At 42.4% G+C, this 25,290-nt stretch overlaps 1 protein-coding gene across 1 annotated transcript in view; it reads right to left on the bottom strand.

Annotated features, from left to right (window-relative positions):
* LOC122191905 (regulating synaptic membrane exocytosis protein 1-like) overlaps positions 1 to 15,594 on the bottom strand; it is a 106,319-nt gene extending 90,725 nt beyond the window's left edge. Inside the window, exon 1 of the mRNA XM_042892313.1 lies at positions 15,431 to 15,594. Coding sequence (XP_042748247.1) covers positions 15,431 to 15,594 — 164 coding nt within the window. The remainder of the gene's footprint in view (positions 1 to 15,430) is intronic.
* Positions 15,595 to 25,290: the final 9,696 nt, after the last annotated feature.

The raw sequence follows: 25,290 nt of genomic DNA, 5'->3' as shown, positions 1-25,290 counted from the left end.
AAGTTTGAAAGCAACAACACAAACCCTTCTTGTGAGCACAGTGTTCAGCTTGCTGTTAAACTAACATCATCAAATAGTTATTCCTTGCACTGTGAATCCTGTGTAATACTTTCATATCCTTTTTTGCATCCTGGCTTGAATCGGGAATGGTGTGGTGAGCAGGACTAGGGAAGTCATCCTGCCCCTGAACTCTGCACTGGTGAGGCCTCACCTCAATTACTGTGTTCAGTTTTGAGCCCCTCAGTACAGAAAGGACACTGAGGTGCTGGAGCAGGTCCAAAGAAAGGCAACAAGGCTTGTGAAGGGCTTGGAAAACATGCCCTGTGAGGAGAGACTGAAGGAACTGAAGGCTGTTTAGTCTGAGGAAAAGGAGGCAGAGGAGAGACCTTATTGCTCTCTTCCAATATCTGAAAGGTGCTCACAGCGAGAGCGGGGTTGGTCTCTTCTCACCAGTGACAGGACAAAAGGAAATGGGCTTAAATTGCACCAGGGTGAGTTTAGGTTGGATATCAGGAAAAGCTTCTTTGCTGAAAGTGTTGTTAAGCACTAGAATAGAGTCCCTAGAGAGGTGGTTGAGTCACCATCCCAGGATGTGTGTAAAAACCATCTGTATGTGGTGCTCAGGGACATGATTTAGCAGAGGGTTGTTAGAGTTTGAGTAGTATGGTTAGGTTGTGGTTGGACTTGATAATCTTTAAGGTCTTTTCCAACATGAGCGATTCTATGATTTGCCATAATCATTTGACTCATATCTGACCCCTGGCAAATGATCACCTTCAAAGGATGAGGTTCAGCTTCCCAGCAGGCAGCAACCCCTATAACAGAACCCTAAACACAGATTAAATAAAGTCTGGAGATTCTCAGATTCTCCAAACACACAGGAAAGGAGTGAAAGAGTGTCAGTGAGACCAAAAAAAAAAAAAAAAAAAAAAAAAAAAAGTAAGGAAGAAAGCAGATGGACAACAGAAGGGAAGAGAAAACCAACCATTATCTCAAATTAGCAAATGCAAAACTGAGGTAGAGGCAAATTCAAACTTCTCCAAAGCAGGAGCATGCAAAGCACAAAGGTTAATTGCATCTCAAGTCTGGTTTGGGACAATCCCAAGCACAGGTTGGGCAGAGAACAGCTTGAGAGCACTGAGGAGAAGAATTTGGGACGTTTGGTGACTCAACCTGAGCCAGCAATGTGCACTTGCAGCCAAGAAGACAGACCATATCCTGGGTTATATCAAGAGAAGCATGACCAGAAAGTTGAGGGAGTGCCCCTCTAATTTGCTCCTGTGAAGCCCCACCTGGAGTACTGCATCCAGTTCTGGAGCCCCCAGCACAAGGACACGGAGTTGCTGGAGTGGGTCCAGAGAAGGGCCATAAAGATGATCGTAGGGCTGGAACACCTCCCCTGTGGGGACAGGCTGAGACAGTTTGAGGTTCTTCAGCCTGGAGAAGGCTTCAGGGGGACCTCATGCCAGCCTTCCAGTACCTGAAGGGTTTACAGGAGTGCTAGGGAGGGACTTTTTACAAGGGCAGGTAGTGACAGGATGAGGGAAAAGGAAATGGTTTTAAACTGGAAGATGGCAGATTTAGACTAGATACTAGGAAGAAATTCTTTACCGTGAGGGTGGTGAGACACTGGAACAGGTTGCCCAGTGAGGCTGTGGATGCCCTTCCCTGGAAGCATTCAGGACAAGGCTGGATGGGGCTTTGAGCAACCTGGTCTAGAGGGAGGTGTCCCCGCCTACAGCAGGGGGTTGGAGGTAGATGATCTTAAAGGTCCCTTCCAACCCAAAGCATTTTATGATTCTACGCCTCCGCCCAATAATTTAGCATTCACTCTGATTCTTTCTTAAAGTGAAATCAAGAAGTACAAATCTCAGAGTAGCACTGGCAGAACAATTTCCTGGATGACAATGACTGATAATTACTGCAGACGCTTGTCACAAGACTGCTGGCTACAGTTAGACTGAGCATAATGGCAGCTCAGTGCAACTTTGAAAAAAAATCAGATACTCTGATTGTAATTTCTAGCAAACAAGCAGCTGAATTAGTAAGCTTCCACCACAGTTAGCACTTCTGGCAAACCTCTACCCTCAAAGTTTAGCCAAAATCACCAAAGACCTGGGAAATTAATCACCACCTCAACTTGAAGTGATGCCTCCAGAACTGCTTGACTCCAGCACATGCTCTGGATATTGCATCTAAGTTGTGATTGAACAACTCAGTATGAACGATTGGTACCTTTCAGGTACTTTATTTTAATTGAAAATAAATGTTTCCTGAATAATAGCAGCATCCATGACCTTGCTCTTGTGATGGATGGCCACCAGGACCTATGAGCTGTGACTTTTTTTCCCCCTCTTCTCTGGCAAATGAATGTCATACTAAGTGTGTTGTTTCTTCTTTTTTTTTTTTTTTTTGACTGCTGCCTCTTTGTGTCTACACTTGTGGTCACCAGCAGCATCCGAACAATTACTTTTGCTTATATCACTGTGAAGACATGACTGTATGTACTGCATTTGAGATTTTGTTGTTCATCCTTTAACAATCACACAGGGACAGATACTGTTCCATACTGAAGTCCGCACCCTTCCACCTTTATGGCCATCCAAATCAGTTAAACTAAGCTTAATCACTTACTATAGTCATCCTTCCCAAATGTAGCATCCATACTTTTTTTTTTTTTTTTGCCTCTTTCATATCTCTCTTATGTCTTCCAAGACACAGGATGACACTACTGCTTATCTGATTTGGAAAACTTATACTTTCTACAACATCCAGAAAAGAAAGAGCAAGAGCAGCCCAGGATAGTCAGGGTTTAGTTCTGAGTTAACCACAGCATTGCTGAGTCTCCAGACATTGTGAATGTAAGGTTTGTTCTACAGCCAAAGTGGTTCTTCTACTTTAAGAAAAAGGGTAATGAAGAACCCAGCTGTAAGTGCTCCTTTATGGATTCTACTTCAGGATCCTCTGCAGAGACCTCTTTATTTGTCTCCATATCCCCATCGTGCCTCAGCCATTACTGGTTAAAATTGGCACCTATGCCTACTGCGGAACAATTATCCAGTTGCATGTGTGAGCCAGTTATTCTTACTTTTACATAAAGACACATAGAGGAGTGCATAGTAGAAAAGTACCAGAAAGATTCTCTGGCCAAGAGCAGCTGCTGATTCAGCAAAGCTGGGACCTTTAGATACTCTGAACACTCTCTACAGTTTTGATTAAACTCTCTGCTGCACATAGAGATCTATTTGTCCCCATTGTTCTTTCTCCTCACCTGCTTAATCTTCCAGCTGTATGTGCACCCTCTCTTCAAACTTCAACTTCCTTTACTCCTTTTTCTTTCCATTCAGCTGATCCCTCTTAACTCCATTCTTTACCCACCCAAAAAGCAGAGATGCCACCTTTAATTAAAAACAGAAGCACACAAACACACTATTCCCTCAGGCAATGTGCCTGCACAGATTAATCTGAACATGCACTGAACCTCCAATATGTCAGGCTGGAGATGACAAGGCTGGACAGACACAGGCACATGGCACCCTGCCTATAAACTTTGAAACTAACATAATATTTAGTTCTGTCTTACAGCTGACCTACTCGTGTTCTTCATATCTCTTCTCCCTTTTGTCTGTTTACGCCATTAGGAAAGTAAACTCCTGGTGTGGAGCCTTTCCACAATCCTCCTATGACAGCAGAGGCTCTTTCATAACCAGAAACAGTCGTCTTTGTAAAACAATACAGCTGAAGCAAATTTCAAACATTCAAAATCACAAAAGCCCCAAAATTCTAAGACTGAGTTAACGCAGCAAACTGCTTTGGAAACAGCAATTTGGATCAGATTTAGGAACTTTGTCTGTGCTGAGTTTCTAAGTCCTCTGCTACAACTTAAGACCTCACTACCCTCCTCCTTGTCACACCAGACCAGATCTCTTACACAGACCCACATTCCAGTCAGAAATTTAGAGGCAGGCCAAAAACAGTTAGGCAATACTGTAAAATGTTGAGTTTCTGTGAACATCAGATTCAAACGTAGTGAGGTCCTGCACCACTCTTAGTCAAGCACCCCTGTGTTTTAGGATGCTCTCACTACACCACCCAAGCTAGCAGAGAGCCAGGAAAGCATCACTGCCAAATCCTGAGCTTCTGAACCAAGTGACTCAGGCTCCTCCCTTCACAATCATGAGACTGGCTCACACACTGAGCATTTCTCATTCTTTTTATTTTCTACTTGCCATTTATTTCTACACTGACAATAAATGTTCATCTTCTCCTGATCTGTTTGCTTAACTATCTACTGTTCAAGCCCAAAATGAAATGGACGCATAAATATGCAGGTCTTGGGTCTGTTACCAGAGGATCCATCACTTTTCATTACCTAATTCTCAGTGTGCAGAAGTGCTGTTTTACACTTGCTCTGTACTAGTCAAATAGGCATTTGCATCACTCACTGCCCACTTTCAGGCTTCCATCCTAGCTAATTCCAGCTTTCTCTTCCTATCTTTCTTCCATCATATATTCTTCCTGTTTGATCCCCGCAGACCTTCCTATATACCCTCAGAGTTCAACCTTCTGAGTCTTAAGTGACATGTATTTTCTTAAGGTTTCCCACCCAGTTGCTGCATAGTTTTCCTATTCCTGCTGTCCCTCACAAGGCCACAATCTGCACTCCCATGTTCTCCTCCCTTCTTTCTTCCTCTCCTGTGGCAACTAAGCAACCGCAGTTTTTCTAGCAAATAGCCTTGCCAACCCAGTGCAAAATACCAACTATTTTGCAATCTTTTTCTCAGTAATCCAGCGAGGACGCTGAAAACCTTAGCTATGATGTGACTCAGAATTAAAAAGATAAAAATGAAATATGGATTATACAAACGTAACTCACTTTTACTAACCCTAGGGCAGCCTCCAGATGAGGAAGTACCTACCCATGATGTGCCTGAGGAAACCTAGAGCCAGCCAGCTACCAAAACCGCAGCCTGCTCCTGAATTCCCCAGGATTTAAAACAGTAACCAGCTTCCCAACTCTCTCCTCCTGCACATAAACTCAGATTAGGAAGGCCTTGCCCTCAGTAGAGCAGGGAATCAAAGATGGGATGCAAAAGCCCAGTAAGTGTTGAAAGCAGTCTTATACATCATGTGAGGCCCAGGTCAAAGCAAGGAAGGTATCACTGGACTTCTGAAGTGGTAGCAGATACCCATGTTCAGACACAGACATTCCATTCCGGGAGAGAAAACCCCACAGGAGGCTGCCTCTGTACATCAGTTCCTTCTGTCTGCAGTTGCCACAAGGGTGGGAAACCAGGCAGTACTGTGCATCAGTCTGATCCAGCCCTCTCTCCATCATGACCTGTTGGTGAGGTCCAAGAGAGCACAAGTACAGCTTCCTTGCTGTCACCATTCTTCCACAGTTATCATATACATACCCGCAGTCCCACTCCACAGTATTAAAACAAACAAACAAAAAAAATTCAGATCAGCTGTGGTAACAGAAAAAAAGAAGCTTAACCATACTCTCAGTGGCCTCAGCTTTAACCTAGAAGAAACACGACTTTTCCTCTGCTGTCAGGGAAAACCCTTTTAATTTTCTTGTTCATTCAGTTCCTGGCCTCTGACAAGGGAGTCAAAAGGCTGGCAGTTACTGAAGTTACTTATTGATTTCCTTGGTTTATTTATGAATGCCAGACATGCGAAGGCCTGTCTTCAAATTTAACACCTGGTATTTAACACTCTTAAATAAAATGCAAGGAAGACTAGGTCCTACTCACCTCTGCAACTTTCATATAACAAAAGTTGCCCTTGCAGAAAGTTCATCACCATTTGACATCCATAAAAATTCTCAAATTTGAAGTCCCTCCACTGAAACTGTGCATGGAAGTTCCCTGTTTTCTCTACTTTAAGAACGCCTTCTGTGGTCTCAGTTGACCTCCATTAATCTACCAGTAAATAGGAAACAAACCATTGCTCTAACCCAAAATACATGCAATAGCAAACAGTGAGAAAAAGAAAAAAAGCACAATATGAGATCAACAGGATTGTCTTCAAGGGTAATTCCATGTAAAATATGTTGCAGTAATCCACCTCAAGTTGACAGAAATGATGCGTCATTCTGACAAGGTCTCAATTTGTAGGAAATACAACAAACAGTTAAACGCAGACAGAAAAAAAAAAAACATTTGACCATCAGTTCTACAAGGACAGAGCTGAAAGCATTGCTGAACTACAAAACCCTCTAAAAAACAAGAGAACAAACCTCTGCAATAATAGGAAGCACTACAATTGTTGCTGTTCTCCTCAAGTCTTCCCTCATCTTCACTAATTCTACCTCAAGGAAGCCTCAGCTTGAATATATTTGATCCCATAAGGGATAGAAACCAAAAAAGGAAGAATCAGAACAGTGTGGTTAGATGAAGGCAGAGCACTGTGTCACCTGGCTTGTAACCAGAACTTACCAGCTCTTTTTCCACATGAACCATTTAAATCCGCTCAGATGGGGACAAGATTAGAACTTGAAACACTGCCACCAGAAAAAGAGAATTTACAAGTGACCAGACTTCTAAATTCTCTGAACTGGTCAGTCTAGACCAAACAATGCATAATTAAAGTTATTTTACAGTGAATGATACTATTCTTGAGAGACTCTTTTTAAAAGATGGATGCTCTCTTTTTAAAGGGGGGATGCTTTGCTTTAAGATAATGCAGTTTTACCAAGAATTTGCAAAATAAATTACACAGAGATTTTGCTTTTAAATTTAAAAACTATAATCAATATCATATCATGTAAAACACAGAAGAATCACAATATGCTAGTGATATATTCTTAGAATGGATTTCACATTAAAAAAAAAATCAATATCTAATTTTGCTCTAAATGTAAGAAAAATGTACTTTGCATTTCATCTCAAAAGACTTACATACTTTTTACATATACAGTATCAGAACTAATTCATATAACTGCAATCTCCACCTCTGAATGAATGCAGTTCCTTTATCTGACTGTATTGAAAAACAATTTGAAAGAGAAAACAAAGAAAAACAAAATACACAATTAAGACTGAAAGAAATTAGGGGTAAAAAGAATCAAAAAGCAATTTAAAGAAAAAGACACACTTTTGTATAGTGATTAATGTTTTTTGGCTTTTTTTGTTGATAGTCATGCTTCGGTTTCACCTCTCTGAATTTCACTTTTTACATAAAGCTTATGGAATAATAAAATGGTTACTGAATGCATTTGAGAAATATGTGCTTCGTTCTGCAAAATAAAAGACATACAGTGAAGCATCCCACCTGAAAGACTCAACAACACTTAAGTTTTACTCCACTGAGCAGATGTGCTTTCAGTGACACTTGTTCTGAGGAAGAGACTCACTGAAGTTAATCAAACTCAATGAAGGCACAAGACCACATCAGTGCAGCCGTTTGTTGGCCCATGGCAGCAACTTGTTTAACTGTGTCACCTGTCGCAATACATCTGCAGGCAAAATTGTTCCCCATTTTCAGCCCCTGATCAAATTTCACCAGGATGCTCTCCATATATCAAGCAACATAATATCGCAACTAAAACCTATAAAATAGCTTGTACATATTTCTGTACAGTTTGGTTCCATATTCTTAGGCACAAGCACACATACACATATAAAATCTCTTGTAATTCTCATCCATAAGATGCAGACCCATTACCCTGATACTTTGCAGGTGGCATCCAGAGTCAAAATCAATATAGTTAAAATAGGATAATCTAGAGTTCTCATAAATTCTGTCCTTTCTTCTCAACTGCCTAGCCTCATGCACTAGGCACTCCATCAGCCAGCTGTTTTGATGTTCCACATCTATACCTAAAAACACATAGCCATTTGGCAGAACATTTAACAATACAGCTTAAGCTTTTCATGCAATGTCAACATTTTCGCATTGTCAACATTATTATAAATAACAACACCAAGCAGACTTATCACCTAAATTAACTGAAATTATCATAGGTTGTTCATGTCCTTTCATAGCTCGAGCTTTCACATTATGTTTTCATCAACATCTTTGCAATTTCATTCAATCAGTACAAAATTTAGCTGCCTGATGTCAAATGCCAAAATGATTCTGAAGTTAATATAGCTAACGTGCAAAAGTATGTATTTTCACATGAAAAGATCATTTAAAACCCAGAGAATAATGAATATAAAAGAAAAAAAAGACCAACCCTGATTATCTTATTTTTTATTTCATCTCCCCTCTTTTAGTCAGTTTCCCTCCTGCTTATAAACTCCCCTGAAATACTGGAGGGGCCACAGTGATGTTTCCCTGAAGCCTTCACGTCTATGTGCTGAATAAAACCAGCACTTCCAACTTGTCATCAAAGGAGAAGTGTTTCAGCACTCTGATCATCCCTGTGGCTCTCTTCTGCATCCACTCCAACAGCTGTATGTCTTTCTTGAGCTGAGGGCCTCAGGCCTGGACAAAGTACTATAGATGAGGCCTCACAACGGCAGAGTAGAGAGGGCCAATCATCTCCTTCTCTCTGCTGGCCGCCTCTCTTTTGAAGAAGTCCAGGATATTGGCTTTCTGGGCTGCAAGAGCCACGGATGGCTCACGTTCAGCTTCAGGACCCCCAAGTCCATCTCAGCAGAGCTATTCTCAGGGAGCTCTTCTCCCAGTCTGTATTTGCATCTGGGATTACCTCAACCTAAGTGCAGCTCGGTGCACTTGGCCTTGTAGAACTTCATTATAGCTCTCATGGGTACTTTCCTCAAGCCTGCCCAGGTCCATCTGGATGGCATCTCTTCCTCTGAAACTCAACTGCACCACACAGGTTGGTGTCATCAGCAAACTTGCTGTTGGCTCACATGATCCCACTGTCTGTATCATTGATAAGGATGTTGAAAAGCACCAGTGCCACTTTTCTGCTGACAGTCTCCTTCTCCTGCCTCCTGGTGAGATGGACCCCAGAAGAATGGCCTGTGATTGTCCTGTAATTACCATGACTATATGCAGTTGTATGTACACATTTTGACTGCATATAGTAGTGTCCTTGTATTACTCAGTTCACCATCCTGCTTAAAAAAATGCTACCAATCCTATGAAATTTCCTGAAAGCCATGAATATTCTCCTTGCAGCCCCCCATCCAATGCAATTTGGTCTCCTTTGATGAAAGAAGGAAAAGTGAAATTCACGTGACCACAGGAAGAATAAGCAACAACAAAGGAGTTTCTATACTATTTATCTATTTTATCCTCTCCTTCCTTGCTTTCAAATGCACAAGCAGTTCCCAGAACTCTTGATTCTTCTTTTGTCTTCTCAGTGGGATTAAAGATAGACTTAAGAAGCTACATCCTAAAGATAGTATAGTCTTCCTCATGATGGCCCTATGACTCTTGCTTTCATTTCTGCCAAGTGTCCCAGTTTCAACAGAAAGGAAGAAGAATGGTGTTACTTCTTCTTTTCCTCATACTTATGGAAGTAGAATTAACATCAGCAGGTTTACACCATTCAGGCTAAGGTGCTCATGGAGCCCTAGGTCCCTATTTTACCTGTAAATAGAATATAAAATGAAGGTGGCAGCAGTTGCCACTGTGCTTCAAGCAGTATTCAGTGTTTTCTGCCAATATTAGGTATAGTCCAAATGTTAGAAATGGAGAAGGAAACAAACTGTCTCCAGGAAATTGGTTAAGAGCACATGCCTCCTGGCCAATCTGTTAAACTACAGTTATGTAGCTAGTAGTTCAGCATGGAAGCTTCTGGTTGCACACAGGAAATTATATGGCCTATCTTGAAACCTCTCTCATCACATCAGATTCTAAGCAAAGACAACTAACTTCAGGATTTAGCAGCCCTAAGAATAGAGCAGCTCCAATACCCCTGAATTCTACTAAAATCAAGGTTATGCACCATACTATATGGTCAAAATTGGGTGTTAAAATCACCTTTTCCCTAATTGTTAACTGCCACTCCCATAGCAATTCTTGAAACAACTCTCAAAAGCTAGGATCATTTTGAGTGCCTGTTAGCTTCTCTTCTAGAGCTACTCAACTAGAGTTATAAAAGTTCAACAAAATGTCTAAGTCCCTGAGTTAAGTTTCCAACTATTGCCAATACATTGAAAAATGAGCTCTTCCACCTTCTTCTTAAATCCCATCAGAGGTGTAGCAAGAGTTTTTGCCTCCACTTAAAGTTGCTCCAAAAAATTACTGCCGTGGTAGTTAGGAAGCTTTTTCTAATTTATTTTTATTAAATCCATCTAACACTGAGTTACAGTTGTTCCCCCTTGGATAAGCTACTTTTCCACAAGGAGAGAAATACTCTGGCTATCCATGCAGTGTATGATTCTTTTGGGCCCTGAAAGCCCACAGCTGAACAGAACTGGAGCTCAGTTATGTGTTCACAGCTCTCATGTTCTCACATAGTACTTAACTAACCCAGTGAGACAAAGCACACAATGGCACATGAGCAAATTTAAGCTTAAGTACATCCATATAAGCATATGCAGTTCTGTGATTTGTCTATGATTGAAATTTGCTGCATATTCCCTAGCGTTATTTATCTTCAAGGTACCTTGTACATACAAATAATATAGTTGTCTCAGGCTGTCTATGTTTGAATGTACACTTGAAATTTTTAATCTATTTTTCCTTAAAAAAATTGTCTGGTTTGTTGGGTTGGGTTTTGGTTTGTTTTTTTAGGTGTTTGGTTTTTTTTTTCATTTTTGTAAATGACTGTTTGTTTCTTTCTTTATCCTCACTGAAAAAATTCCTTCTCTTGCATCCCCATAATTTGTTAGTCACAAAAGAGTCAACCATTCTACATCTGTACTTCAGGCTAGAAACATTAACCACTCAACTCAAACCTCTTTCAGCTTCAGTATTACCTACCCACATAGAACAGGAAAAAATGCTTTTTATGTGAATGAGTCTGCAGGGGAGGCTGTGACACATTCTACCACTGTCCTTCACAAACAGTGCAGGAACAGTGGAAGCATGGGTCTGAAAGATCACGCTCCAATTGACAGAATTGCTGGAGACCAGAATGATCAGACATCCCCAAAATCTGATGTTATCACTGTAAAGCTGGAAGGAGAAGGACTTCCTTCTCCTCCCAGAGCTCTCAGTCCTTTCAACTATTCTGACTCTTCTAAAAAAGGCTTAATAGCCCTGGGTAACCAGATGAATGTAGCATGAGAGCTTCACTTGCAAGGAGAGCTCTATCAGGCTCACTACTGAGTTAGGCTCCCGAGCTCATAAACTTCTCGTTCTTCTCCATATAAGGAGCCAAACTATTGAGCAATACCAGAATGGCACTTCTGTAGGACAGAGTTCTTCAGACTGGGAAGTGTGCTTGGTTTAGGCAACCACTTTCTAGCCATCAGGCTATTAGCACTTAAAGTAGAAAGAAGCAGTAACTCCACCTATCACCTACGTGTTGCTGTATTATCATTTTGAGTTAATGGTTGAATATCAATGTGCACTATACACGCACTGTATAATAATCAGCTCTTTCAGAGGACTTGAGCATGTGACAGTGTAGTTTGTGACTCCCTAATGGGCTTAGGCCTAAGTCAGGCAGCAGACATGCCTGCAGCTAAGGCACATGCTTGGGAGCTATATAAGCTCTGGACATGCAGGGACAACCAACTTCTCTGCTGCACCACTACAGAAAGATCTGTGAAGTGCACGCAAGGTGCCTCAGTTTCTACATTGTGCCAGGTAAGCATCAAACTGTTTGTGTGGATTTGAGTCTCCAGAGCTATATACCAGGCCAGGACTACACTTCACTGCACAGAAGCATAACTATTCTCAAGAGCACCTAGTGACATGGTGCAAAAATGCTGATGCCTTTAGATGCAACACTAATTTCAAGGCAATTGGCTAATATTAGTAAAGTGTTCTTCATTGGTAAGGTGAAGTTGTTCATAAGAAAGCAAAAGAGGGAACTTTCACAAAAACCTTAACTCCTCAAGCACATTGCTCCAAGATAGTAAACAGATCAAGATTATAGAATGTTCCCCTTCCACAAATCCCACATACTGTGGTTTGAAATCTGATGTTGTAAGGATGAAGGGATGACAAGGTCTCTGCCATTGACCAGGAACACATAGGAGGAAAAAAGAAAAAGAAAAAAAAAATTGCACCATACAACTTGCCTGCCTTTATCCTAAGGGCCTGACAAGTTTCTTCAGCCCTAGACTATTGAAGGAAACTCAGTAGGTCAACAAACTGACAGTGCAAGCTTCTGGAAAAAGACATGCAGGTTTCGAACTGAAAGATGCATTTCTGCCACACCCCCACAGCAAGCACAGAAAGTATTTCATCGTACATTGTCCTATTCCTTGCAGGAGCACCCTGCTCCCAAACTGGCATGCTGCAGTGCATGCTGATGTCAGCATGAACTGGCAGCAGGATTTTACAATGCTTTTAGCTCAGAGTCAGAAATGGGCCTAGGAAGCCAGAGAGGTACAGACCTGGAGGAGAAGGACATGGTCTCTTCACTGATGACCCTAATCCCTTCTCTTGAAGACCACAGAATCTACTCAAAGCAGCAGCTCAAATTTCCTTGGATCTGCAATGATATGACTATCAGCTGAGGAATACAATAGTTTAAGTAAATGGTAATTTTTCCTTACAGTTTTCTGCTATAAGGAACGCTGGAAAGTGTTGTAGAAACTTGTTTTCCTAACTATCAGGACAACCAGAACACACAAGAAACACTGCCCCTCTCTAGCCCTCGTGATGCCTGAGGCAGCACGTAACAGACCTCTGCTCCACTGAGAGCTGAATGCAGCCTAGTTCGCAATACAGATCAGTATTAAGGTCCCTTAACTTCCAAGGGATATTCCAAACATGTAGGTGGGTGTTACTGGAAGAAACGTGTACCTGCAGGTGGTTTAAAGTGGCAGCTGGGGACATTTGGAAAATTGGAACAACTTTTACTGAAGATAATAGGAAGAGAACGTGACAATGTATGACTTTTATAACATAGCCGTGTCATCCAGTAGAATCACTTTGTATTTCTAACAAGCCTCCAAAAAATTATGGAAGTTACTGTCTCAAAAGTCAGCCTAAGAAGGTTACTCTCTGGAAAGATGTGTCCAACTCATGTCCCAGAAAGGAATTAAGTTCTCAGCATAAATAAAAGGTAAATGATTTCAAAATCTACTGGTTCTCTGTAATAGCCAAACTGTAATCCATATGATTGCCATATGGATCACGATGGATCCATGTAATTGCCAACAGTAATCCAACTGTTTGCCATGATCTAATTTGTAAGCCAGTTGTCCGATTTTAAGGTTTACAAGTTTCCCAATGTACTTTCAATTAATTTCCGACTCTTTCTTTAAAGAAATATAAATGTATACTTAAAATCACAATTTCTCAGGCCTGGATGGTCATTGCTATGAACTGCAAAAACTGTTGTAAGAAACAAACCTTTGAATATCACAAATCTGAGAAGACAGTGTCAAGTAATTTCAAGATGAATTCACAAACTGCAATTTTTTACCTCTTTAAAAATCATATTTAATGTATCCCAGTTCACTCAGTGAAACCCCTAAAAATTCCCATAATTTCACAGGAAAGGAAGTATTAGTCCAGAATTCAGAAATACCAGTATGAAAGAAGAGCATAACTTAGAAAAAAAAAAAAAAAAATTTATCCTCTACCCCACGTTAACAAGAACAAGGCTGAGAAATTACCATCTCAACTGACAAAAGTTCATTCTTGCAGCGACTGTAAGATTTACAGTATTGCTCTACAGCACCACAGAACCAGTAATCTTCTTCAAGGAACACAAGCTAAATATTTATAGGGAAGTAGCTGTTCTGGAAGACAAGAAATGGGAGAAGGATAAATGTAGCTTAAAGCCTTTGAACTATTTCTCCATTTAATTTTCTTCTGATAAATAGAATCTAAAGAGGAAGCCATTGCTCACATTTCACCACATTGACGAAAACAATGTGTCTCCACAAAGCACATCTCCGAGAGAGCCACACCGCAGGGTAAGGAGCAGCAACCCACATCCGCTGTCCCAAGCCGAGACCCCAGCATCACGTTCCCAGCCTCACATTCTCACTGCGAGACGCAGCGCTGGGCCCAGCTTATGCTGCTGCCCTCAGCTCCGGCAGCCCATGCAGAACTTAGAGCAGGACACCCATGAGGAAGAGCAGAGGCAAAATCGGAATGCAGCATGTGAGGGCAGAAGTCAGGAGCCTGAGGAGATGAGGCAGCTCCATCAGCTGGTGCAGCTGTGCCGTGTCACTGGGTATATCTGATGCTGCCGAAAGCACCCAGAGTGGGTGCCGCCTTGGGAGCGGCCCTACTGAGCACAGTAGTGTGTCGGCAGGCAGCAAGGTGGGGACCCACCTCCTGCCACCCAGGGCCTGGATCACCTGGGGCTTTGCGTACTCTGCCCTCACCTACCTGCCACAGCCATTAGCAAGAGAGCAGGCCTGATGGGGAGCTGGGGAGCAGATCCCAGCCTCACATAATGGCCCGGGTTGGAAGGGACTTCAAGGATTGTGGATCTCCAACCCCCCCACCGCAGGCAGGGCCACCAACCTCCACATTCAATACCAGACCAGGCTGCCCAGGGCCCCATCCAACCTGACACCTCCCTCCACAGGCGACAGCTTCAACCTGTTTATCCTCATGGCTCACTGCGGGCAATGTTACGTTTGAAGCCACCTCTTGACGGAGGAGGCTGGAAAATGTGGTCACATGTGTTTCTTTGCCAGGGTGAAGGGCGAGAGGGAGTGAAGCTTCAGAAGTGCCAGGGACCTGATGCGCAAACGTGGCACCTACCGACACCCCTCTGTGCGGCCGGAGAGTCCCAGCCCGCTCCGTCCCGCGAGCACGCGGGCACGCTTCCCTCTGCGATGAGCAGCGCGACTAATTACATAGATTTCCTAGTTAAGAACGCCTCGCCGTCCCTACCGCGAGCCGCTCCCACAGCGAGCCGCTCGCAGCCGCTGCCGCGCGGGGGACCGGGGCGCGGGGCGGGGCAGCCGCCGGGGCCGGAGCCCTGAGCCGTGCGGAGGGAGACGGCCGAGACCGAGACCAGGCCAGTCGGGGGCAGCACGGCCGCTCCGGTGAGCCGGGCAACCCCACCCAGCGGCCCCTCCTGGAAGAGGCGGGGTCGCGGGGACCCCGAAGGGATCACGCCTCGCCCCCGAGTGGGGCTCTCCACCCGCCCTCCGCTGTCCCGCTCCCTGGGGGCGGGGAGGGCCGCCGTCCCGCTCCGTCCCGCGGCGCCGGGCTCCCCCATGGCCAGCGCCGCTTCGGGAGGGGCTGCCCGGGCGCGGGCAGGAGGAAGTCAGGGGCCGAGGCCGCGGCCGCGGCTCGGCAGCTCCGTGCCGGGCAGGGCCCCGCGGGGCGGCCCCGGGCAGCGGCCCGCTCCCGCCCGCCCGCGAGCAGCGCATGAATGAGCGACCGAATGAATGAATGACGGGCGTCTGCTTACTTGAGCATGGCCTCTTCCTTCTCTTCCTCCTCTTTCTGCCGGTCCATCACTGCCATGATAATGTTCCTCTCTTCCTCTGTCAGGTGGCTCAGGTCGGGCAGCTCCTGCATCGGGGGGGGCACCGTGGGTGGCCGAGGGCCGCGGGGCCCCGCCGAAGAAGACATTTTATCTCTGCCTCTCCCTTACACCTTCTGCCTCGGCGAGGCGAGCCCCGCCGGCTCTCCTCCGCCCCCCCTCACAGTGTAGTCCTCCGAGCGGCGGCGGCCAGCAGCTCTCTGGCAGCAGCGGAGGAGGAGGCGGAGACGCAGCCTTTCATGGTTGCTCGCATCCACCCCAGCCCGGCTGCGCCGCCGCTCGCTCCCTTTGTCTCCGCGGCTTCACGGAGCTCGGGGGCCGCCGCGCCGTCGCCCGCAGCCCATCCTCTCGGCGGTGGGCGTGCGGGGCGGGGGTGCCGCGGTGCAGGGGCTTCCCGATGGCCGCCGGCGGGGCTGCGTGCGGACGGAGAGAGGCAGGAAGGCGGTGTGCGCCGCGGGCCGGCCGGGAGGGGCGGGTGCCGCCGCCGCGATGCGATGCGATGCGAAGCGATGCGATGCGAAGCGATGCGATGCGAAGCGAAGCGATGCGATGCGATGCGATGCGATGCGATGCGATGCTCTGCTCCTGCGAGCTCGGCGCCGCGAGGAGGGAGGAGAGCTCGGGGCCGCTTAGGCGGAGTCCGAGGCGCGCCGCCGCTGCCTCCCTCCCAGGCGGCCGTGCCAGAGCCGGAGCGCCGGCGCCGCCGTCCCCCGCTCCCCTCGCTCTTCCCGCCGCCCCGGCACTGCCTCTCTCCTCGCGTGCCCCCGCAGGTGTCCGCCTCTCGAGGCGGGGTCGGGAGCTCGCTCCGGTCCCCGCCGGGACCGCTGTCTCACCGAAAGCGGGAGGCACCCAGGGAAACGGGGCGGCCGCCGAGGAGTTGTGCCGCCGGCTTTCCGCGGGGCGGCCCGAGGCTGCGGGCCACCCAGCTGCCGCCGAGCCGCCGCTCTCTCGCACATCAGCCATGCTTGCCTCAGCTCCAGCTGCACACTCGTCACCCCGAGGCAGCGCCATGACCGATCCATGATCCCTTCTTAGGATCCGAGACGAGAGCACTTTCTATACTTCCTGCAGCAAGTGGCACCCGCGGCAGCGGTTCCCTGCCTGTCTCTCTCAACTCTCCTCTAGATCACTCTGGCCAATTTTTTCATAGCTGAAACCCACCAAAATGGCCATGAAACATGCCACGGTGCATTGGTCAATTGAAAAGGAAGGGCACAATAAACAAAGTATTATTCTAGATTCAGACACCTTCCCCTACCAGTTTCTAATCTACCAGCTTTGAGAAACTTGGTTTGGAGGAGCTGGTAACCAATTCAGCAGCCCTTCTCTTAGAAGGGACTGATTACCTGTAATCCGCTGGCCCTAAACCAATCCCTGTAGCTCTGAAAAGCCCCTTATTTGAGCACAAGTCTATCTGTGAATAGTTGGACATGCAAAGCTGAAATATGAAGAAAACTGAACTTTCAAATAAGATGTGAACTACTTCTAGCACATTAAGACTTCTCAGTCATGTTTCTGTTGAGGTCACAGCATGAAACAGCTGTGGTTTCTAGAGATGGGTATGAACCAAAGGAAAAAAAAATCTGTGCTAGCAGTGCTTAATGCTTCTTGCTGCCAAACTTGCTGGGTTTGCAATAGGGAGAGAGACCAGCTTTCAGCCAGCCACACTACTATCTTTCACACAAATCTGAGAGCTATGAACCTTCATGACCCATGGAATTTGAGAAGAATTACTGTGACCATCTGCTTGTATCCTCCCAAGAGATTTTCTGCACTAAACAGTTCAGCAACATAATTAAAAAGAAAAAGAAAAAAAGAAAAAGAAAAAGATAAGTACTACTGTGACCAGTAGAACTTTTGAGTTATAATGGGTAAATTCAGCCTTTTCCATCAACTCTGAAAGTCTCAACTCTTCCAGCACATGAATGAAACAAACTTGAATGACCAACAGATGGCTCAGAGAGATTAAAGTGGTGTTAGTAAAGCACAACGAAGAACTGGCAAATACCATAATGTCACACTCAGTTAAGGAAACAGACCCTCCAATAAGTCATGTGGTGATTTCTTCCAGGGTCTGGCCACATTATTACTTATAGATGTAGTCAACCAAGCCGTGTACTAGCAAATCAATAAAATCACTTTCTGCCATCTGTGACCAGCAGGGAAGGCTGCCTTCCTGTTACAGTCTGATGTTAAACAATTTATCCGTTCATTTCCAACAAGCAAAAGTATGGCAGCTAACTCAAAACCAAAGGGAGCAGGAAGGTGAGATACCACCTTAGCATCTGTTGTGCATCACACAGAACTAAAACATGAAATATCTGGAACTGTAACACTAGGTTTAAAGATTATGGTGTTGCATGTTGTATCCATAGACAGACCACAGTCTTTCAGATGCTTTGGGCCTGCACACTCCATGTAAAAGATGAAGCAAAGCAACTGCAAGAACTAATTCACTGCAGCCCCGGTGTTTCTGAGTCACAGCCTTAAAGCCAACTAAAAAAATACTGGTGGTCTAAGTCTGTAAGAATCAAGTGTCTTCATGATAGTTTTTGAAGAGAATATTACAGGAGGTTAAGTTATCCTACTTACCTTTTTGCTTATTAATTACTGACACAGTCATGTGTGTCTGTTCTGTATTACTTTGTTAATTGCTGTACGTTGGGTCAAGCACATGAATAGTGCTGTATGCTGAATACCAAATAAATAGAAAAAGTGTAAGGGGACTTCATATATATTTTCTCGTAACTTAAAGGGAAAAGCTGAAAGCTTTTGCGGAGTAATTGGGGAAAAAAAAAAAAAAAAAAAAAAAAAAGAAGAAATAGTGTGAATAGAATTTAGTTACTGAAAATCAGAATCATAGAATTGTTTAGTTTGGAAGGGAACTCTTTATATGATCTGGTCTAACCTCCCTGCTCAAGCAAACTCAGAACAAGTTGCTGAGGACTATTTCCAGTTGGGTTTTGCATATCTCCAAGGGTGGTGATCCCACAAACTCTCTGGGTGATTTACTTCAATGTTCAACCACTCCCACAGTATAAAAAATGTTTTCTGATGTTCAAACAAAACATCTGGTGTTTAAATATACATCCATTGCCTTTTTTCCTGTCAGTGGAAACCAATGAAAAAAGCCTGGCTCCATCTTATTTACACCCTCCCATCTGATATTCATTCAAATTAATAAGATCCTTTGAGCCTCCAATTCTTGAGGCTGAAACGCCCTAACTCTCTCAACCTTTCCTTTTATGACAAGCCCTTTAACCATTTTCACAGCTCTTCCCTGTACCCATTTCAGCACGACCACATTTTTCTTGTACTGGGGAATCCAGAACTAGACTGAGCACTCCATGTATGGCTTCAACAGAGTAGAAGGCAAAGATCACCTCTCTAAATTGCCAGCAGTGCTTTTTCTAATGTCTGCTACATGTTAGGTACAACAAATAATATTACATTATTTCATACATTTTTGCACAAAGAATGTTGTCATGGTTTTATGATTTTTGGTTATTGGTATTCCACATCATAACATCATGTAACGCAAGGGGAGTTAAAAACTTAATGCTCCAATTCTGTGGGTTGTCATTAGTTCAGGTTACTTGGTTCTCAGAAGGGAAGAACTATACGCCCCAGAAGGCCTTCACTGTTCCATTTCCGTTTTCCATTTAGAGGGAAAGATAAAACTGCTCACGAGTCACAAGACATTCCCTTCTTTTACTGCTCGTCTTTTTGTGTGCACTCTAGCCATCTCGCATTCAGCATTAGAGTAAGGCCTTTAGTTTTGGACACTCTCACTCTCATTTTATTTGATTTATTAGCTTAAATTCCAATTATATTGTATTATACTGTGTTATCTCGCATTCTGATATCATATTTAGCAAATTAGATTTCTCCCTTAGCTTGTTGCAACTGTTCTGCTTTTAGGCCCATCTCCCTACCATCTCCCTACCATTTCCCCTTTTTCCCCCTCCCCTGGGTTGTGGGTCCATGGGTCCCTCCATCCTATTAGTCATGACCCATTAGTCATGGGCTGAACCAGCCTAGAACCTGTTGACAAAAGTAGAGTTCTCTAGAGAGTAATACAGAAGAAACCATAAAACCATATCTCATTTTTCATCAGGCTACATGAGGACACTCCGTTTTTACTGCTAAACACTTCAAACCCTGAGTGGTCATTTTTTTATTTGCCCATTTTTGCTTTGTAAAGATGAAATATTTGGCAGTGCCATCCAACCAAAGATGCACGGAAAGCCAGTCTACTTCAATACAGCACATCCTCAAGACAAAATGATACATTTGAGCTTTGAAGAGAATTTCATTGCCTGGTTAGTAAGAATGCCCGCTGCCCAGTAATATCCAAAGTTTTATCACCAAGATGCATCCTATTACCTCAATTTCTCTGAGGTCCTACATAGGGAAGACTACTGTGAAATCTAGAAAAGGTATGCAAACACAGCTGTTGGTAAGCTACTTTCTTAAACTGTGCTATCTAGAGCAGCCAACCACTACCATGGTATATGTGATTAAAAGAAAAACTTAGTAGTTCTTACTAAGTGAAAGTTATAAAGTCTTCCGTTGCTCATCTGTCAATTCTCCTTGTAACATTTCTATTTGTTCTCTGAATTAAAAGTCTTCTGAATTACTAGAATTAATAATATATATTTGTTCTGCACTAAGTTCAGCTTCTGTTATCAGGAAATGAAACTGACTTGCTACCTGTGTGAGAAGATAATTATGCTATGAAGTTGGCAACCTGTAGAGAAAAATTTTTACTAACTACCAAACTCTTGTTCAGAAGAATGACTGTGCAAGCTGGACTACTTTGGAAATAAGTTAAGCTAAATTTGGCAGGAGCACTGAATGTTTAATAGGAGAGCCTGTGTGGGGAGTTATAGAAGGAAGAATTCTATATATTCATGAACACCATTTTTCATTCAGTTTTCCTTAACTTCCCAGTGAATTAAGCATAGAAATATAGTTGAAACCCACAGAAGTCTTAGCTGAATAGAAGTCAGCAGCATTTACTCCAAATGTACATCCTAGAGAGTCAATAGTTTCACAATACATGGTATATGTGAATACTTGTGCAACTCCAGATTTCACTGAGTTTAACTTAAAAGCATGTCTAAACTTCTTAAATTGTAGTTTTCAGAGATCTTCATAACCCCATAATTTGGTTGATTCTTATTTTCCAGCAAAGTTTTTTGTATGGAAGTTTTACATTTTAAGGATCCGTCTTCTCTTCTGAAACAAAAATCATTTTTGCAGAATAGCAGAGAATTAAAGTTACGCTTTTCAGAAGGGTTGTAGTAAGATCTTCAGTTATTTCAGACATCATTGCTTGTGATAGAAGCACCCATGCTGTGCATACATTTATTAAGTGCTACCCGTAAAATATTCTTATTTTTCATCTTGTAATATTTATACATACCTACCATTGTTTGACAGTCTTTCAATTCCAAAGTCTGAACCTCAGCTAGGTAGTATTTGTATATTCATCACCATCTTTCATATATTTTCCTTTGTTCTCTCCTCCTTTTCTCACTGATGCTTCATATTCCTATGCCCCATACATGACAGTTGAATTCTTTATTTTTGGTTCCATGCCTCCTTCTCTCTTAGAATCTTTCTGTCATTCCATATCTTTCTTTCATACTGTAGAAAGCCCATCTTCCATATTTCTTAATTCCACCAATACTTTCTTTCCAAGCGTTTTTTTTTTTTTTTTTTTTTTTTTTTTTGGTAGCCTAGTTGTAAGCAGTCAAGACTGTCCATTTCCTTGTTCCTTCCCTTAGAAGGGCTGTTTGTCAGACTCATGGGATACTGAGGATAATGAAAGCTGTAGAAGAGTTTTTCAGTCAGCTTGAGAGGGTTTGATGCTTGAGGGACAGTTCTGAAAGATGAAATGTACTGCAGCATCAAGGGCTTAGAGTCATTTTTCACAATGGGTTAGGAGAAGTGGGGCACTGTGACTTCTCTGTCACTCAAGAGGCAGTTGAAGGAATTTAAAACATTCAAAGAGAATACAACATCACAGCAAAATCTGCTTTGTTATCACTGCATGATTTTTCATGAACACTTTTTTGTTTTGGAATCTGATTCACGAGTTTTTAATTTTTGAAGTTTGGGAGTAGTACAGTGTTTTAAGAAAGAGAAGATCAAAGTTAGTTCCAGCACGAGAACAAAATAAAACAATCTTCTTCAAGGCAGCAGAAAAAAACACTAGAGCAAAGCAAGTTCATGTCAAGAAAGGATTTCAGGACATGTTCTGGACAAAAATTGTTGTTACACAGTTTATAATGAGTACCTACACACTGTAGTAATCAACACCTTTAAAGTAGTCTTGATCTTTTTAAAAATAATTTATATATATATATGTATATAAAAATATACTGTGAGATGTATATATAACAAATCAGAGTCCCCTTTATCAGGGTGTTGGAGCTCAGTGGTTTAACACCTCATTTTTGAGAGTAGTCAAAAGATTCAAGTATCACCAGAAAGGTGACAGAAAACCTGTGATTGCATAGGTGGGCTTTCTTAAAAACTAGACCAGAAACCCAGTTCCACTTCCATAGGTCTCCAGTTATTCCCTTTTTCTCTTCTCAGCTCCCTCCTGGTTAGCTGTGTATTTCTGGACTGGCAGTTTCCAGAAAAAAGAAAAAAAAAAGAATCAAGCCATTCTTCAGGTACAACTTGCCAAAACTGCATAAACAGGAACTGTCACCTTCCTCCCCCACGACGTGATGCTCTGTCTGTGAGGCTCCAAATCATGAATCCTTTTAGGTGCAACACTGCATTTGCAAACTCATATCTGATTTGAATCTGTTATGAGTCAATTCTTATTCAGTCTGACTACTGTCTAAATGTGGTTTTTTATTCCAAAAATATTAATGAGGTTTTAAGTACAACATTCTCCAAAGTACTGAGATCAGTTTGCATTTTTACTCCTTTAACTAGGAAGAAGTGTAAAAATGATAGAACTGATACCGCAACTCCCAGAGGAAGAAAAAAAGGCATCATCTGCTTTTCCTTGTCTGCTGACTGTATTGTCTAAATCTGATAACAAAGACAGATTGAACTCCATTCAGTTCAGGTGAAGTCTGCATAAAGCCACTGCAAAAAAGGACGATAAGCTGTAGTATCTTTTTACTTCTGTCAGACCGAGCAGCGTTAGATAAAAAAAAACAAAGCCCAATTCTCTTGCTCAGCAATCTGGCAATCAGAAAAATAATAATTCCAAAAACATTGAAGTAATACCACCTTTTCTACAATCATAGACCATATCTTTTTGGAATGAGGGTGTTATTGTTGCTCCAGTTGTTCTACTGACCAGTTCTAATGGTACTGGTAAAGTAGCTCTCAGATATAATGAACGCTGCATTGCAACATAGAGCATTTTTCTTAATGCATTTGCTTCCAACTAAACTATCTTACCATTATTTTTTCTTCAGAAAAAAATATTTAAAAGTTTTAAATGCTTTACACCGTGATTGCAGCAGACAGTGAAGTAAGGGTAAGATCTAAATGAACAATGTCTAGCACACTAATGCTGTACAAGTCGCCAAAAAGTCCTACAACAGCTGCCAGCAGTCCAGAAATACTCTTGTGTAGAGAATCTGAGAAACTCCTGCTGTTTTATCAACTCTAATTGGCAGTAAACTCCTGATTCCCCAGACAGGCCATAAAGGAGCAGCAGGTAAGATGGTTGCAGTGAGCAAGGAAAGGGGTCATCCTCCAAAAACATCCCTGCATTGGAGTATGCACCGTGGCAAGTTTTGTCTTACATTATATTCCCACTTGGAAGATATAATACACAGTTCTCATGCATCTCTTTTCATATATAGCAACATGCTTTGAAAGAAAGTCAACATTAATAAAGCAGACACAAACTGGTAGATCAGTTTGCCTTAAAAAGTAATGACACAAAGTCTGCACAAGAAAATATCTTTAATTATCCAATAGATATGATCAGAAAAAAAAAAATGAATAAGCTTTCAGGCACACAAACCCTTTTAAGTTTGAAAGGGAAACTGCAATATTCAAGCTAACCACAGCCTGGGAACAGTCACTTTGAGCTTAACTTTATTATTCTAATTAGCTAGACAATTTGAGAGAAGAGTACTTGGAATATGTGGAATAGAAAGGGTATTTGTAAGAGCAGCAATACGTTTGGGCAACAGAGAAGGAAACAGAGGGAAAGAAACAGAAATGTAATTATTACCTGTGAAAGAGGAAGATGTCAGATGACATGTGAGAGCAACCAGATGTCATAAAACCAATATCTGTACTGACTTCATGATTTCAAATAAAGTGTAGTTTCATTAAAATGAAAGGCTTTCTCAGAAATGTGTCAGTATCTGTGTTACTAAAATTGAAAATAAAATAGAATGTTTTGTTTCTGCAGTATAGAAATTCATTTTGATAACATTGTTTTGATTCTTTACTTTTACTAAATTATTGAAAGAGCAACCGCTAATGAAAAATGTAGTGCATTTGTGAAGGGAAATACTGCAATATAAAAGAGACAATTATTAAAGTATTAAAGGGAAAGCTTGGAAAACAAAGTCGTGGTAATCCCAAATTAACGTTTTGGGGATCACTTATTCTGCAAAATTCGGATTTTTGCCAGTCAAATTTCATACTTGGAGGAAAAAAATAAGGAAAAAAAAATCACGTAGACCATAACTCAGTTCTCACCTCACTGTACCATTTTCATAAATGGAGAAGATGAGGTACAGATTGAATAAGTGACAATATTCAAGTCACGCAAATCACTGGAAGTAGTGAGAAAATAGTAGAAGGTCAAATCCCATTTCCGTGGTCTAACAATTGATCTGCCTCCCACATCTTAGGGTGCTCTTGAAATTAATCAAGCTGAATAATAGCAGTATGTCCCTTGGTCTTCCCTTAGTTGCTGTATTCTGAGCCACAACAGAGACTGAATGGTTGTAATGCACTGCAACACAGAACAAGCAGGTAAGCTAAGACAGGTGATTTGAAGTGCTCATTGCAATATAAATCTGCAAAACAGTTGTTTTCTCTCTCAAAATACTATTTTTGTTACTAAAAGATGCAATATTTTATTTATACGTCAAATTCTCTTTTATATACATAGTTCTCTTGATTTGTTCTGAGTCTATAGGTACATATACATGTAATAAGGAAATACCAAACAATGAACAGAGAAAATTAGGAACAGTATCACCTAAAGCAGTGGCTAATTACCTGAATCATCTTGTTTTGATATTACAACAAAATTGCAACAATAGTAATGCAATGTATTGAAGTTTATAGAAATTTCCTTGTTTCAGAAATGAAAATCTTATAAGGAAGGCTGAAGATGCCTGAAGAGTGTTTCTAAAATGACTTTTCGTTGGCCTTCAGTACTCATTCCAATGCCAAATAATTACATTCTCAAATTATATTGCAAATCACCTTTAAAACCTGAAATATTGAAGATGAAACTCCAACTGGCCTTTTCCCTTTGTCTAAGTATGTGAGACTACGCACTGAACTCCTAAAGGAGAGGTCAGTGTCAGATCAATACTTGGTGCTCAAATTAGAAGATGTATCTATGTGCATTTATTGTTGTGCTAAAAATAGAATAAGAATTACATTTGTTGAAACACTTTTTGTGGTCAAGGCATAATTATAGAGCAAAATGTTTCTACAAGTATAAGAATGTCTTCAGTTAGAGTCAATATTGTAACCCTCCGTGCTAAAGACAAAAACAAAGCGCCAGAATAGAAGATTATCAAGATGAAGAAAATGGTGAAGAATTAATG

The sequence above is a fragment of the Lagopus leucura genome, unplaced genomic scaffold (assembly GCF_019238085.1).
Source record: "Lagopus leucura isolate 7727_CA_CO unplaced genomic scaffold, USGS_WTPT01 Super-Scaffold_73, whole genome shotgun sequence".
NCBI classification, from domain to species: Eukaryota; Metazoa; Chordata; class Aves; order Galliformes; family Phasianidae; genus Lagopus; species Lagopus leucura.
Note: the sequence above shows the minus strand (reverse complement) of the source record. Positions and strands in the feature narration are given on the sequence as shown.